The sequence below is a fragment of the Pezoporus flaviventris genome, unplaced genomic scaffold (genome assembly GCF_033815535.1).
Source record: "Pezoporus flaviventris isolate CSIRO_AGI_PZ_B2104156 unplaced genomic scaffold, CSIRO_AGI_Pfla_v1 ptg000005l, whole genome shotgun sequence".
In the NCBI taxonomy this organism is placed as follows: Eukaryota; Metazoa; Chordata; class Aves; order Psittaciformes; family Psittacidae; genus Pezoporus; species Pezoporus flaviventris.
Window position 1 is genome coordinate 10,944,792 of NW_026892553.1, and position 16,868 is coordinate 10,961,659.

The 16,868-nt window shown below is 40.3% G+C and overlaps 1 protein-coding gene across 5 annotated transcripts in view; it reads right to left on the minus strand.

The window, feature by feature from the left end:
- Window positions 1-16,622, minus strand: part of TBC1D8B (TBC1 domain family member 8B) — a 33,405-nt gene extending 16,783 nt beyond the window's left edge. Inside the window, exons 1-8 of one of the 5 annotated variants that reach the window (XM_061445996.1) lie at window positions 16,362-16,480; window positions 9,800-10,065; window positions 8,642-8,752; window positions 5,004-5,122; window positions 4,151-4,376; window positions 3,036-3,276; window positions 2,180-2,387; window positions 530-697 (exon numbers count right to left, since the gene is read on the minus strand). In XM_061445996.1, the coding sequence (XP_061301980.1) occupies window positions 530-697; window positions 2,180-2,387; window positions 3,036-3,276; window positions 4,151-4,376; window positions 5,004-5,069 (909 nt within the window). In that variant the 5' untranslated portion in view covers window positions 5,070-5,122; window positions 8,642-8,752; window positions 9,800-10,065; window positions 16,362-16,480. Of the gene's footprint in view, window positions 1-529; window positions 698-2,179; window positions 2,388-3,035; window positions 3,277-4,150; window positions 4,377-5,003; window positions 5,123-8,641; window positions 8,753-9,799; window positions 10,066-16,361 lie in introns of all 5 variants that reach the window. The other 4 variants (XR_009741962.1, XR_009741963.1, XM_061445993.1 and 1 more) reach the window with 4 other exon arrangements.
- Window positions 16,623-16,868: the final 246 nt, after the last annotated feature.

Genomic DNA, 16,868 nt, shown 5'->3' on the forward strand with positions numbered 1-16,868 from the left:
TTTGCCTCTTACAACTGCCACTTTAGAGGCTACTCCAGATGATTTTTCAACACATTTTTTTCCAGGGAAGAGATGCAGCAACTATAATAAGTAATGCTTGTTAGGGATATTTTGTCATTGCTTTCTTATTTCTCATGCATGAAATTACACACACAGATTTCTTCACACCTAGAAACAACCTTATGATCATTCTATCAACTTTCTAAGTCAAACAGTAAGCTGGCAAAACCAACATAGCTACACACACAATTTTACATCAGATTGGTGGACTTCTGTTTTAGTGTGAAAGGTCCAAAGGCAAGACATGGGAACATGATTTTTTTTAAAGGTAAAAAATAAAAGACTTGGACAACTTGAAATCTAGAGGTTCAGCAGACATTGTTATCCATCCTGTGTCTAGATTCAGGCTTAAATATAAATGTATCGCATTACACAGCGAAACACTGACAATACATAAACTCTTAGTAAGACTACACAACCTTATTCCTAGGAACAGGTACTAAGAAATCAGAATTAGCAAAGCAGTTACCTCTGTATTTATGATGTGTTGTGGACTTGAAGTTGCACTGCATTTCATTCTGAGCTTTCCCACAAGCTGCTCAAAATCTCTAACCTCTGTGAAACGAAAAGCTGTTTTTCCTTTGGTACTAATGCTGACTCCTCTGTTTGCTGGATCTGCCTTATCCACCCCTGTGACCTACAGAAGCAAGGATACATAAATTAGGCAAGAAATTTTACCAGCTTACTTCTAAAAGAGAAAACCTGTTAAAAATACATGTGTACATGAAACAGTAATATGAAGCGCCACACAGGTAGAATTAGTAACACTAAAGTTCAGTCTGGAGCTGGTTTATCACACGGTACTAAGTATTATGATAGGTAGTTTTGAGAGTACCAAAAATCTTTGAGAAGGTTTTTCCAGATAATCTTATTTGCAAATCTTATCTCCTACCTGTTACTTTTTGTTCTTATCATCCAAAATCTGACAAAACACGGCTCTTGCAAGTAATAAAAAACCCAAGTTTCACAAGAATGACTTTCTATTGAGAATACCCTTTCAAAGACAGCTGTCATACTACATGATAGCTGGAGTTGATTTTAATTGCCATGATGGAACAGTTACAGATTAGAACAGCTAATACACTTTAATAATACAAGTGAGACTATCATGAACAGCTAGCCTGACTGCCACTGCTGATGTTTTTTCAATATTATAGGTAAAACACAAAATACCACTGAAATAAAGTAACTCTGCAGTATTGTAGAATAAACAGTGAAGGCCTGACAACCCACAAGAATAAATTTAGAGTCAGCTCCTTTAACACAGGCTCTTATTGCTTTTCACAGGCTATGGAAGGGGGGAACGCCATATGCATTGTTGAAATTAGCTCAGCTCACCCCCCTGTGTCAGGCAGTATGTACACAGAGTATGTACAGCAATTACAGAACCTGGCTAACTTTTAGGGCATTGTAAAATACATCTGGAGACTGATGAAAAGCTTTTAAGACTGGAAAACTGGAAAGTGGCAATGTCCCAGATCACATGAATTCAAGAAACGGATGAAAAAGCATGTTTGTTTTTTTTCCCAGAAGTTATTCTACAGTATACCTACAATACAGAAACCGGAATGCTTTACAACATGTGTCCTTTACAATATGGTCCTTATTCAGTCTGTTGACACTATCAACTGTAATGGCATTGATACTTGCTCACTGATGACTGTCCATCGAATTTCCTACAGACTTTTGAGCAGACAGCACTAAAATGCTGTGTAAAGAACTGTGCTACTGAGATAAGAAAGAAACATGGCAGAAGGATTATAATCTTCAAGATCCTTTGCCCTTTCCAACTTTTTACTTTTTATCTTGAGTATCTCTCATTAACTCAATCTGAAGAATTAAGCACAAGTTTTTTCATTAAAAAAAAACCCAAGGTATTAAAATACTTGGATTCTGTACCCAGATAATGAAATCAGAGTAAATAGAAAATGGAAAGAGAACACAGGGAACAAAGCAGTTCTGTAAACCTACAAAGGGGATTCCTACATGCAGTATCCAAGGAAGGGGAAAACATATAATATAATGTAAAGTAAGCAGATTCTAATAAAAATCTGTTAAACTGGCATTAAACTACACAAGTGCAAAACTACTGTTATAACTGGCTTGGACTCTGCATTACCTCTCTTAGTGGAATGATTACACTGCACAGGCTGCCATCCTGGCTAGCAAAGCAGATGTAGTTTTCTGAAATGCACATTTTCCCATGGGTGCTGTAGTGACTGAAAGGAACCCATAAGAAGCACTCATGAACTTCCTTCAAGGTCTCTTCTTTGGGTAGCCTGAAGAATGCACTAAACTGCTCACTGTGGGCACGGCTCTCTAGGCCTCTAGATTAAAAGCAAAACAAAAAACAGGGTAGGAGAGAGAAAAGAAAAAATAAGTAAGTTTAAAATGTCTTTACAAATACAAAAGTTAAAAACTCCTTGTGAAAAGATCATAAAACATCATGCTCTCCCATAAACTGTGGGGTCCATCTGGAGGGTTCAGCATTTTGCTTTAAAAGGCAACAAAGGGCAGGACCACACCTATCTAAACACACCCATGTATATATATATATATATATATATATAAAAAAACAGAAATAGATTTGCACGTTCTCACACAATAAAGCATGTGGTGACTCAGGGCCTACAGGCAGTGCAGAAAAACAAACATACATGCTAATCTGCTGTGCTTCCTACCCATCAGATAGTCCATTTAAACCTAACACAATTTTGGCTAAAACTACTATAAATCCTGTAGCTGAAGACCAGCTCTCAAGGTCTGATCACTGCCTGCCTTTGTATTGTTACTGCAGAGTAACAATAAATTACAAGGCTTCATATTGCTTGGATTCCAAATTTTAATGAGACATTTGTTTAAGAGAACACCAGTTTTGCTGACATTTATATTATCTCCTTGAAACAAGGATTCTCTTCCCCTTTGCCTGAAAAAGTACTGGGCCCAGGGCAGTACACTCTTAGGTAATGTATTACCTCTTGGTGATCTGCAGGGGGTCATGAAGGACTAGGTCATTTTCAAATGTCTCCTTGTCAAACAGTCTCCTTACAGCATAGTTTGCCAGCTGCTCCATGAGAAGGAATGTTTCACTGATGTGTAAAAACATGGAAAAATAATGATCTTCCCCACGGGAGCACACATGAATGCTCTCTGTCAGAATGACATTGGAAGTCTTCTCAAGTTTTGATATTTCATCCCAGGAGATAATAAGTTTCACTGAAAATATAAATACAAGCAGATGTAAGTAACTTCTCATTAGCTGCTACCCTTGTATTAAGAAAAGTTGTAGTCGACAGCACTAATAAAATATAATTAAGCAATATAATTAAATGATAACACACTTGGAAAGGGCTACAAACCGACAAGCAAAAGAACACTCTCCACAATACAATAATTCCATTAGAAAGAATTTCATAAAAAGAAAAACATTAAAGACATACTATGTATGAAAATACAAAGCTTACATGACTTTTTCTTTGCTCTTATCTGAAACTGCAAATTGCAAGCAAACACCATCACAGAAGCCACCCCACTTCAACAGTTTACCGGTAGGGCTTCTTAAAGTACATTGATCAGGTACTGGCATTTAGAGGAACCATGCCCATTAGCTAGGACATTTCCCAACACAAATGAAAATTAGCTTAGAAAGGATCCTACCTTCTTTATGCTTTCTAGTTTTTACATAAATAAAGTTATAGCTCACACTAACAGAGGCATTTCAAACAGAAAAATATATGTGCAATTATCACCAGTGCAGCAATGTGGATTAAGTCTGTGTGTGAAGAAATAACAGTAATCCCCAAGAGACTGAGCTAATACGTAATATGAACTAAAGATGATAGACAACTTTTTGTTACAGGCAACTTCTCTCTTTCTGCCTTCTCTCTGAAGCTTTTAAACAGGCAGAAAACTAATGGACTTTGTGTAGTAAGTTACACAATGTATTCCTTTCCATAAGTATTTGATGTTTGCAGTTTTTTCTACTCTGTGTTGACATCTGCTCCAGATGGACATAGGAAGAACTCTTCCAAATCTGAAAGATAAACAGTAAAATGTGAAGGGACTAGGCTTAGCATCAAGGCCTGCTTACCTTCTGCTCCCAGCAAAAAAGAGTAAAAGCTAAGGAAGTTGGTACTAAGATACAGCCATCCCTGACAGGGCACTCTGCCCTTCCAGTAACTGCATGAGTAATAGGTCACCAACTTCTCCTGCTCTGGTAATCCAAAACACCTTTCAAACTTCATAAGACCTTCACGAAACTTCTCAGGATCTTCTTCTTTTACAAAAGAACCTTTTCCCTCTTCAGCAATCAAACCCTAAAACAGAAGAACCAATTACTTTATATATGCACCCTCTCAGGTGGGTACTATACATGCACCTTCACACACACAGTGTAGCATTCTCCTAATAGGATAGTAAATTTTAGAACAGGAAGAATAGTCTGAGGACCAAAACACAGGCCACAAATCAAATGTGCTATTTAAGACTCATCCACCAAATTTCCCACACAACTTAGGCAAGATACACACTCCCCGGTCTCTTGTTCTGAAATAGATGTATTTTCTTCACATAATTATAAGAATTCGTGGGCTAAATATTTAGCATATATAAAGTGAAATGTTGCACCTTCACAAAAACATATGCTTTCCAGGCACTATTAAAATTATTATGAAATAATTTAGCAACCGTTTTAGACCATTGTTTAAAGGCATCTTGTGTATCATTTATCAAGAACAGTTTATGTCAAACAACCTTAACTGTGGGGCAGATGAACAGGAACACTGAAATGTGTTGAAGTTAACAGCTACATACTACTCAATCACAAGTATTTAGCATTATGATGCTGTCCTTTGATATTGTAAAAAGGACACATTACTCATACATGTTTAGAGCAAAAATAAACAGCTGGCCTTTACCAGTTATATCATGCGCCTATTACTTACTCTTATCTTTCCCTGGACAAAGCTCGTAATATCTTCATTTGAATCAAATACTGATAAAGTCTTCATAACATTCTGTTCTAACCAGTCCCAGTGTTCTGTTATCTCTTCTCTGCTAGATCCTGATTGAAAAAGAATGTATTACTTAAAATTAGAACAAACTTTAATTATTTCACTGAAAATAATAATCAAGGGAATACTTACTAAATTCCTGATTCACAGAGTAATTTAGATACACGTTGTCCAACTCCTGTGTTCACTAAAAACGTATTTGGTGTACACTGAAAATGTGCATTGCTCTGTTTTTATCTTCAAGCCCTTTATGCAGTTACATTTCTAGCCTATACCTCCAGAAGCATCTCAGCTTTATCAACATTGTCAGGCTCAGCAATGAAGCCTGACCTGGAATGACAGCTCAGCAGTACCTCCTCAGCACGAATGGCAAAGCATTGCTAGACAGTCCCAGTCTAATCATCTAGAAGGTGGGAAATGTGAAATCAAACTCATGAGACTAAGAAGAAAATTAAATCTGGGCCTTTAATACCCTCAGCTTTCATCGCTGGCCCACAAACAGCTTCCAGAGCAGAACTCCAGGACTTAGACCTGCTGTGCAAAATCCCTTCCAACATGTGTAAGGATGTAAAGCCCACACCACCATAGCCTTGAAGGCAGCAAAGATTTCTCTTTGGATACTTAAAACATCTATGCTCCTTACAACAAACAAGCAATTGGTGCTTACTTGTGCTCAGTATAAGTCACGGTTTTATCTCATTCCCTATCAAGTCACGCTTTAACTATATTTCCAACCAAAGCTTAGGCAACCACCATTCAGGAAGCAATGTCATCCTACCTACTATAAAGTTCTGCTTATGCTGTAATTCCAAGCATCCCATTGTGCAAGAGGAGGAATAACTTAAAACACCTGTTAACAACAACCATAAGGAATGTAGAAAACTTCAAGATAAAATTCAGTGTTCTAAAAATATACACCCTGCATTTTCAAACACCTCAAAGAAAAGAAAACCGTGTCACTTTACCTACTTTACACTGATTTTAATTTAGGTTTCACTGCAACTATATAGCAAGGAAAAACTTCTCTCACCTGAACTTTCCAGAAATACATTAAGAGTACTCATTTACTTTAAACACAAATGAACACTCTTACCCACCAGCTACTTCTATAATTACAGAACTGTGCTAGGCCAACTTGAAAATTCTTATGATAATTCACCTTTCTCTTTTCACATACTCAATTACAAATTATGCAAGTGGTAGCAGGTAAAAGGCAGAGATGCTACTAGTGAAACAACAGTAGAAATCCAGCAAAATCAATCTGGGACTAAGTCAGTACCTAAAGACAGGTGGCTCCCCAACAGATTGGAGACAGCAAGAGGGAAAGAGAGGGATAGAATTTGCATAGGCTTGAATAAAGGGATTCTAGAATATAAATTAATTGACAGCTTCATCCACCACAGGAATGCTCACAAATAAAATCAGTCAGTGTAATCACACACTATCAATACCCCTAAGCAAGAACACACCTTTAATAATTTCTTTTTTCTTAATTTACTTTGCCAGAGTAATTAAACAACTTTCAATGGACTCCACAGAATTAGTTAAAAGTTGCCTTGGGAATGAACAGAAATTGTTCTAAATATAGTTAAACAGTTATACTGCACTACACAGAGTGGATTTGCAACAACACTTTAAAAAATTATGTGAAGAGTAATTAACATAGCAATTAAATTGCAAACTAATTGTTTTTCTCAGACTAGACATGTAGACCAATTATTGAGTCACAGTACAAATTTGAGGCATGAAAGTGACACAGTAAAGATTAAACATTTTAATAAATATTTAAATGATTTGGGAGCACTGCCTCAGATCTTTAATATCTAGTAGTAAGAACAAAATGTAGCCTTTCAATTTCTTCACAGGAGGAACAATCTGGTTCTGAACACAGAGTACAACTACAGTATGTAGCCTTTTGTTGTAAAGTATCCTTACGCAGCACAGAACTGATAGCAATTCAGTCCTAAGGTGAAGATAACATTTTGTATTTTCCCAAGGCCTGACCATTAGAATTCCCCAGAGTGTATTTCCAACACACTTATCAAAGTACCTCTTTGACAGCCTGTCACCACCAGTTCTGACTTTCTCAGAAGCAGTTCCAAAATTTTATTTACTGCCAATTCACAAATTGTTCAAATTCTATCAACTTTATAAAGCTGCCCTTTTAAAGTGACAGGTACTGAATTACATGAAATCACTACTAAAATGTTCTCTCACTGACTACTGCCCTTCAGAGAAGTCCTTGCAGAACATGAACAGGCACAGATTAGCATTACTGCATGAGATGTGTAAATTATTAACTAAACACCTAAAAGAACAAATTTGCATTCTGAAAGTAGCTAACTGGATAAAAAAGGCAGCAAGAGACACAATTTTTCATTTAGGGTGAAGCCATGAAGATTCATAATAAGGTGCTAACAGCAAAATCCAATGTAACATCAGCACAGCACTTACTAGTGGAATTACTCATGCATGTAAGTGTTTGCAGAATGGTTGATTTCCTGCAAAGCTCATATTTTGCCAGGGGCGACTAAAAAGAAGGCCTGGAGCCTGGAGAAGTCTAGATGGAGTCTTGTTTCTTTAAAAACCACTACTGATTCAAAAAAAATCAAACCATGGAAAAATTAACTAAAATATATAGCTCTTTTTCACTGTCATTACAGATGCTCATGGCAGTAGGGTTGGAACTAAATGATCTTTAGGGTCCCTTCCAACCCAATTCATTCTGTGATTCTATGTTTACAGTGTTTTCAAAAAGCCTTAGAACTAGATTAATTCCACAACAGTGACTTTTTAGCATTAGACCATATGACAGTATTATTTCAATATAAAGACAAGACCATGCCCCAGAAGTAAAATAAATGATGCATGCAAAGAATAAAAGCATTCTTTCAACTTCTGGAATGGAGGTCTCTTTGGATACCCAGTAGTTAATCAGGCTCTATAAAGGAATTCAGATTTCATTTTCAGGAAAAGCTGAAAAACTTAAAACTAAAAACAAAACCAAAAGGCAACAAAATGAACCCATGCATGGCAGCAAAGGCATGCTCTTGGAAAAAATCACATATTCCACTGCCAAGGTCAACTTTCTTTCCTATTTCATACTGACTAATAACACATGAGGAAAAGAAAGAACTTTCTTACACTATAAGAGCAACAGATATGAGGAATAATCCAGTTCTGACCATGACTGGGAACCTGGATCTTTAAAAAGCAAAGATAGAGTAGAAAAAAAAAATAAAATTCGGATAAGTAGCTGCTGTTATTCCTACCTACAGCACATTTAGCATTCTCAAGAGTTAACTTACCCCTATCATTCTAAACTGTGCCAAGTTAGACGTGCAGCTTGTAGACGAAAAGATTATATTACTGTTATCCTAAGACAGTACCAAGGCTTTAGCACCTGCAGCAAGTAGGCAACAGGAAGTTGTAATAGATATAGATATATTCTGAAAACCTGGAACCACACACTCAACCTCAGTTTTGCAAATGATTTTTAACCACTTAGAGGTCACGAAAATGAATAATGATGTGAAAGAATTAACCTAAAACCAGATCAGAGTACATACCACATGCAATGGACCAGTAAACTTGGGAGTCTGGTGTCTGATGCAAAATGCGAAACGGGGCGACTTTCGATGTAGAATCCAAAACCGCATCTAATGTTCCCACAAGCAGACCTGTTGTGTTCAAAAAAATGTATATAGCATAGTGAAACTAAGGTTTCGAAATGTACACTCACTTCTAATTTCTTTCTTAGTGAATAGAAATGATACCCAAATAAGGACTAAGGAACTCTTGAGAAAATAAGCACAAATGAGTAAAGCAAAAAGTGCTCCACGAGGAACCTCTTTGTGAGGTGATGGAATTAAAAGCCATTATAAATACAAAATGAGGATGAAGGATTTTGAGATGACCCCCTTGGAAGCAACAGCCATGTAGTATGGTAAATCACAGGCCAATCTGAAATGTAACAGTAGTTCCCAGCCTTCAACGAGCACAAGCAGTAACTGAACTACCTCTTAGTTAGTCATTTACTGTTGTACTGTTTTCCAGCCACAGGAAACAGCTCTTACAAGAGACTAATTCCATTATGTCTGCTTCTTATGAAAATCCCACCATTTTTACACATGAACACGGCATCACACTTCCTGTACACACAAAAGTTTTGCTGCTCATACCACACTAGAGTTAGAAAATGCCTGCCATCCTTGACAGCAAATCACATTAAATTTAGATCATTTCAAACGCATCTCTCAAAAGTTATTTCAGAATTTTTAGGTTGGCTTCTGGTACTTTTTGTTCCACTCTTTTTCCATTAATGCCCTCTCAAATTCTGAAAACTAACCACTGTGAGAGAATACAAGAAAGCAAAGTAAGACAAAATTGAGAAGCCCGGACAATCACCCTCAGAACAGTTTTCCATGATACACACTCAGCATAAAGCCTGTATGACTACCCTGCTGTAGTTATTCAAGCTTCAGAATGCTTTTGCTTCTCTTCAAAAAGCCCGAAGTAATGAAAAACACAAAAAGCCCCAAAAGACCAGGACACTACATCAATCAAAAACATTACTTTATCAACAGTCCCACTAGACAACACTGCTTTGTCTACAAATGTGATATAGGCCACAGGACTGCACCTAAGCCGATAAATTCTCAGTACCTTACAAACTAATTCTACGGCTGTGGCCACCAGCATATTGTGAGGAATCAGCAGAGTCTCACTGTCTTACCCTAGTCCTGGAAGTGCTCTATAAGCAGTGAGTTTTTTGAACACTATGCTATCAGGTAGGGTTTCCATAACTGTTGTTGGGTGCTTCTCAGCAAGCACTCCTTTTTATTGCTCCTTCCCATTAGGAAATCAAAAAAACATGTTCCCTCAGGCAAGTATGAGCACAGCTTGAGGGGTTTGCTGGCACTCTGCTGACTCCATTCACGCAAGCCCACTGAAGAATGATTCATTTTCAGGGTTGCAGAAATTTAAAACTCATCTATATAATGACAAGGATATTAGCTGTAAAATAAAGGAGTAACTAACAAAAGGATCAGTAGCTGCTCAGCCTAGACACTAGCATTATCTCCATAAGGGAGGCAAGGAAACATCTTAAAAACAGCTCCAGTAATTGCTAACCCCTTGCCAATGAAATGCCATACATGTTGCTCTCAAACAATCAATTTTAGGGATAAGCTACCTGAGGTCATTTACTCTCACCCCTGCTCAAAGCTAGATCCCCTAGTTTCTACTAGAGATTCCACTTAAATCCTCTTGCTTCACTAAGGGAATGAATCCAGCTGTGGATACAGAAGGTGATGCACATTTACAGGGCAAAAGGGCTCTGCTTTTAGAAAACACTTTCTGTTTTATATCTGCGTGAGTAAAACTACTGGGAAATACCACTGATGCTTAAATAAATAGGGTAAAATACCTTAGAAAATAAAATAAAGGGCAACGAACCTAGAATAGCTTTGAAATAAGGCTGTGTTCTTCCCAGAAGTCTCTAAAATACTTGGTTAGCAGAATACCAAAATTAGCTCAAGAGACATGCACCAAAATACATCAGCAATGAATTTTGTTCTCAGTTGTACCAATTTATGGCAATTGCTACATGAAAATAACTGCCCAGCATTTTACTGTTTGGGGGCAACACCACTTTCTTCTATATTTATTTCATCAAGCACCCCCTGTAGGAGAAGATCAGGTCTGAGATAAGCTTAAGACCCTGAATGTGCACAGGTCCATGGGACCTGATGAAATCCATCCGCGGGTCGTGAAAGAGCTGGCAAATGAAGTTGCTAAGCCACTGTCCATCATATTTGAAAAATCATGGCAGTCAGGTGAAGTTCCTGATGACTGGGAAAAGGGAAATATAACCCCCATTTTCAAGAAGGGGAAAATGGGACCCTGGGAACTACAGAGCAGTCAGTCTCACCTCTGTGCCTGGCAAAATCTTGGAGCAGATTCTTCTGGAAACCATAGTAAGGCACATGAAAATCAACAAGGCGCTTGGTGACAGCCAGCATGGCTTCACTAAGAGGAAGCCTTGTCCAACCAATTTGGTGGCCTTCTATGATGGGGCTACGGAACTGATGGACAGAAGCAAAGCAGCTGATGTCATCTACCTGAACTTGTGTAAAGCGTTCGACACTGTCCTGCATGACATTAATGCATAATAGTGCCTTTGAGGTCAATAATTAATTATATTAAAAGTGGATCAGACAGCCACCTGATTTGCAACATTAGAAGTGTTAAGGGACATAAAATATTTATAGGACTGTAACAGTTCCTTACAAACCAAAATGTTCTATTAGCACAACACTGGTCAGCCCCATTACACTGTGAATTTTGGAAATAGACGCTTTGATGTATACTTGAGTTCTCGCTTTTAGTTTATTTACATCATCATTAAAAGGAGCTGTTTGAAAGTACTGTAAAAGCTTTCCCTGAGTGGCAACAACACAGCTTCATTTTGGCAACAACTGCTCACTTCTACAACCTGAAGAATTCAAAGGCTAACCAGAGTAGAACCAAAAGGGGAAAAATACTGTAAACTAAGTAAGTCTGTGACAGCTGTGGTGGGTTGACCTTGGCTGGACAAGATTACTGAGCTGCTCTATCACTCCCCTCCTCAACTGGACCAGGGCGGGGGAGGAACATAAGGAAAGGCCTGTGTGCTCAGATAAGAACAGGGAAAGATCACTCACCAATTACTGTCACAGCCAAAACAGACTCAGCTTCGGGAACTGAAAATTAATTTATCGCCAGTCAAATCAGAGTAGGATAATGAGAAATAAAGCCAAATCTGAAAAACCCTTCTCCCCACCCCTCTCTTCTTCCCAGGCTCAACTTCACTGCCAATTTTCTCTACCACCTCCCCTCCAGCAGCACAGCAGGATACGAAATGGGGTTGCAGTCAATTCCTCACACCTTGTTTCTGCTCCTCCTTCCTCCCCATGGGAGGACTTCGCACAGTCTTCCCCTGCTCTAGCATGGGGTCTCTCCCACAGGAGACAGTCCTCCATGAACTTCTACAACAGCCCTTCCCACATGAACGGCTCCAGCATGGGTCCCTCCCATAGTGTGCAGTTCCTCAGGAACACACTGCTTCAGTGTGGGGTAAAGAGCTAAAACCATTTATAGGCATTCTAGTAAGCTTTCTGCTTAGGTACATGAAAAGACTCCATAGAATCCTACAGAGGACATCTCACAGCAAGAAAGCGTACAGCAACCTTGAGAGAGGTTTTTAATAGCTAGGTCATGGCAACTAAAATGTTTAGGTTTGAAGAAATGTAAATATGAAGAATAAAAATCATGAACTTCAAATGATTGTTTAGGGGGGTTCGTACCATTAAGTCAACCTGTTAATAAAGCATGAATTAAAAAGAAAAATAAATCTTGAAGGCAATGTGATTCCTGCAAGGAATATAACCAATAGGAATAGCACGGGAAATGTACAGATTTACTACAAAACCAAAACCCGCTGTATAATTAAGCAAAGACAAATTCAGGTATCCCAGCTACAACTGAAATGGTCTGATTTCATCAACACCTTTAAAAGAAAGATCAAAAGATGCAGGTCAGTTGACACCAAATCTACCAGAGTAACACAGCAGATGCTATGTAACTTCCACAAAGGCTTCTCTGGCACAGAATACAGGATCAGGGGAGAAACACACATCAGAGTGAACTGTTGCCAAATTACAACAATGCAGGAGGCTGAAACTGTAAATCTCTACCGCAGCAAATATTTATTCACAGAGACAGGATAAAGCTTCCTCCCATAACAGCAAATAGTTTTACAGAGCATTTGGGTCCAGTTTTAACTAGACAAACTAAGATACAAATACATACCATATAAACCAAGAAAAGCCATTGTCTCTGTGTATTTGATTTAAAACACACACATGCTAACTTTTGAGTAAGACCCTGTTTTTCTGCTTCCTCAAATTAAGCACAGAAGTGTGGTTTTTGGATTTTTTTCTTAATTTTATTTCCCAAGTGAACTTGATCTCATGACTAAGAAACCTCAGATTAATGAATACCGAGATGGGCTGAGATGCAAATGTTCTTAGTCAACTGAGATGTAAAACAGGTTAACTAAGCCTTCAGTGAATAAAAGATTTAATATCCATTTACAGCAACTCAAGCACATTATGGTCAGTGGTTATGACTCAGGTAAAACAACAGTAACTCATTAAACTTAGGTGTGTATCCAAGCCCTTATGTGTCAATCTGTCTGGCCTATCTGTGGCAATAAAGATACCCTTAAAAGAAGGGAAAATTATAAGCAGTAGCTGCCACAGAAAATGCAGGACTTTAAGAGTCAGGGTTTTTCCCTACCTTTCCAAGTGCAGCATATGCAACAGGCAGGGAAAACTAGTTCCAACCATGCATTTCATTTAAAGTTTTCCTCTTCTCATGGTTGCATTTTACTTCAATTTCTCACGCAGAAAGAGGCAAATTGTAACAACAGAAGCAGAAATTAAGTATTTTGATTGAATTTCAGTGAACGATTGGTATTTTATGACATCAAATACCCATTCATATAACTACTCCCGGAATACCCACCTCATAGCCAAAGTCCTGTCTAAACTATCACTGAAGCAACATCCTTGTGACTAACACACCTAATCTCACTAGACCTTGGTTACGGCACGTGCATCCATGTAAAGCTAAGCAGGCACACACCTGCAGGAAGAGAGCCAAGGGTAAGCAAAACCAGCACAAGGTATTTCTGTCCATTTTCATCTATACTGGCCAACTCAGAACTAGGCTGTCTGCTGTTCTGCTCCAAGCTATAGGAGCAAACTGTATCATGCACAGATCACAAATTGGTGAATTTGTCTGTATTGGCCATACAAACAAATTCAACTGCAGCCTTCTGTCTAAACAGAAGGACAGCAACAGAATTCCCAGCCTTCCTTCAGGGAAGTTTCTCTGATGTCATCTATTTTTAACCCTTGGTCTGCACCTTCTCCAGCTATTGTCTGCTTCTTGAAACTCACATCTCCCCTCCTTAAAGTCTATCCAACTTAAAGGAGCCCAACCAAGTGTACTCATCTATTCTTGAGAATCCTTTGCTAACTGCTTCCTCAGTTTTACTGCTATTCAAACCCTGAAGCACTGCTCATCTTCCAATTCCGGTCCTGAGGCATTGCTCCTCCCTTCCCTGAACACTTAGTCTTACACTGCTACCTGCCTCTTTCACTGGTACCTCCCCAGTCCCTCAATGCTGCCAGTTACCTCTAGTCTCACCTCACCAGATAAAAAATGCTGTTCAGGAGAATAAGATTTTACTTGACATGTCTGTGATGACCTCTTAAGAGAATAGCTGCTCACTGGATTTTCTTCTAAAGCAAGCACTAATTTTCTTGAGTGACACATAGCAACATAAAATTTAAATCACGCATGGCAAATTATGCTTGCTTGTACCTAGAGGGCTTGAATATTTCCAAACCTGCAAACACAAATGTAACTGCATTATTTCCAATTTCCTTGTTAATCTTTAATTACAATTTTAATCCAGTAACATCTCACTCTTCTTGCCTCTGTCCAGTGAAAAACATAACTTGTACAGATGAAATCTGTATGAATCTAACATTATGAGAAAAGCTACAGAAATAAAATGTGTCATGACACATTAAAAAAAAGCATACTACAGGAACCATCCCATTTGTGGTTTTCCATGCTGTCAAATGCCATCAAGGACAAAAGACTAGTGACAGAAGCCTCACCTTCAACAAAAACCAAAGGGCACTAGGAGGGACCAGCTATCTGTTCAGCTGTAAGCCTAGGAGGATGTTTTTAAATAAATACCTAATTGTAGGTCTCATTCTTTCACTTCAGTCACAGTTCTTACATGAATTTTATCACACAGAAAGACAACCTTTATATGGCTTACAAAGATACCAGGCCAGAGACTGGCTCACTTAGACTTCCAAGGTTGCGAAATATCACCCTTGGTTCCAAGATGAAGCCTAGCATTATCTATCTATAATAGTATGATATGCCTAAAAGAGAATCTGGGATTTTGTGATACCTTCTTTTTACACTTAACTTGTGCCCTCCAAGTGGTTCAGATGTCAATGAAGAAAGCCCCACCTCCAGCTGGAAGGGATATTTCTACATCTGAAATTCATCACCCAAAAACTGGGACTTTGTGTTTTCATCCAGTAGAATGGATAAGTGTTTCAACAAGATAATTATGCCTCATGTTTAACACAGCTTGATTTATGATGACGCAACTAGAGAGAGCCTTGAAAACCCAAAGAGATGCAACTGATGCAAAACACTCCAGAATCATATTCCATCCAGAAATAACTTTACTCTGCTTCCCTGTAGCATTTCTCCTTGACAGGGTCAATGACAGATGCCACCAGACTATGAAGGAGTCAGTTCTCATCTGAACAGCTACCACAACAGAGGTCTCAGTGGTAGCTGGGGTCCCTGCAGTGCACAATGATACAGACAGACAAGAATTAAAAATAGAAACTCAGCTCCATACCTTTAAGTTCTCATGAAATAAAGTTTATTATAGAGTGGTCAATGCCCTGTCACTTTCCTGACTCACCTCTCCTGACAAGCTCCATCAAATCACATGCTTGTTACTAAAATAACCAACCAGAAATGCCCGAGCAGGAGCTCATTTCAAGCAGCCACAGACGAATGCAGGAAAAGGGATGTGGAATGAGCATCTTGCCAAAGTAAGAGAGACGCATCATTCCTTCCATGTGCCCTCTTCCAACAAGCTGCAAATCTAACCCTGCCAAGTGTCCCTTGGTGCAAAGGGCTGTTAAGCTAGAACCAAGTGTCGGGCGGCACTGATCTCAGCTCCACGTACCACCCACCAAAGGCAGCAGCCAGCCCAGCCCAGCCCAGCCAGCTGCCCCAGCCCTGCCAGGATGTACATCCCACCAAGATCTTCTGCACCCAGGAGCACCCGCAGGCCCCATCCCACACGGAGTGTGGTGGAAACTTAATCGACCCTTCCTTTTTCCAAGCGGGACGTCTTCAAACGTCTCTCCCACGCAAGAAAAACGGGGGGTGAGTGGAAGAGAACCACATGAGAAACCCCATGAAGGTCAACGCGCCGAAATTCGGGCAGGCCGCCCCCTCTCTCCCTTCCCCACTGGACCGAGGATCCCAGGAGCAGTGATCAGCCACCCTCCCCCTTTCAGCCTCTCCTCCGGCCCCTTCCCTCGTCCGCCCCTGACAGCCCGGGCCTGAGGCGGCCCCGTCCCGCCCCTGAGCCGAGCGGAGACCGTGCCCTGGCCCCGGGGGGGGCAGTACCTGCCAGCCCGCCTCCGCCCTCCTCGCCGTAGCCCCTCCGCCTCTGCAGCACGAAGTATTGGTTGGAGCGCTCCTGCACCCACAGCTTGAGGGCATTTTTCAGCAGCACCTCCTCAGGCTTCAGCCACATCGTGGCGGCCGCCTTACTCCCCACCGCCGCTACCGCCGCTACCGCCGCCCATGCCCACCGCGCCGCCCTGCCTCCCGCTCCACGCACACAGCCCGGCGGTCAAGCCCCGCCGCCGGCAGGAGGACCACGGGAGGGGCGCCCTGCCCCGAGGCATGCTGGGAGCTGAAGTCCTTACCACCGGCTGGCCGCTCAGTGCCGCTGCCTCAGGACTACAGCTCCCGTCGGGCCTTGCGCAGCCGCCCGGCTCTGGCCCATGTGGCAGCCCGTGTCCGGCAGTCCCGGGCAGCTGAGTGGGGGTCGTGGAGACGCCGCTGACGGACTCCGGGGCTCGGCCGCGCTCTGGGCGGCGGTGAGAGTTGTGTTTGTGTCTGCTCCTG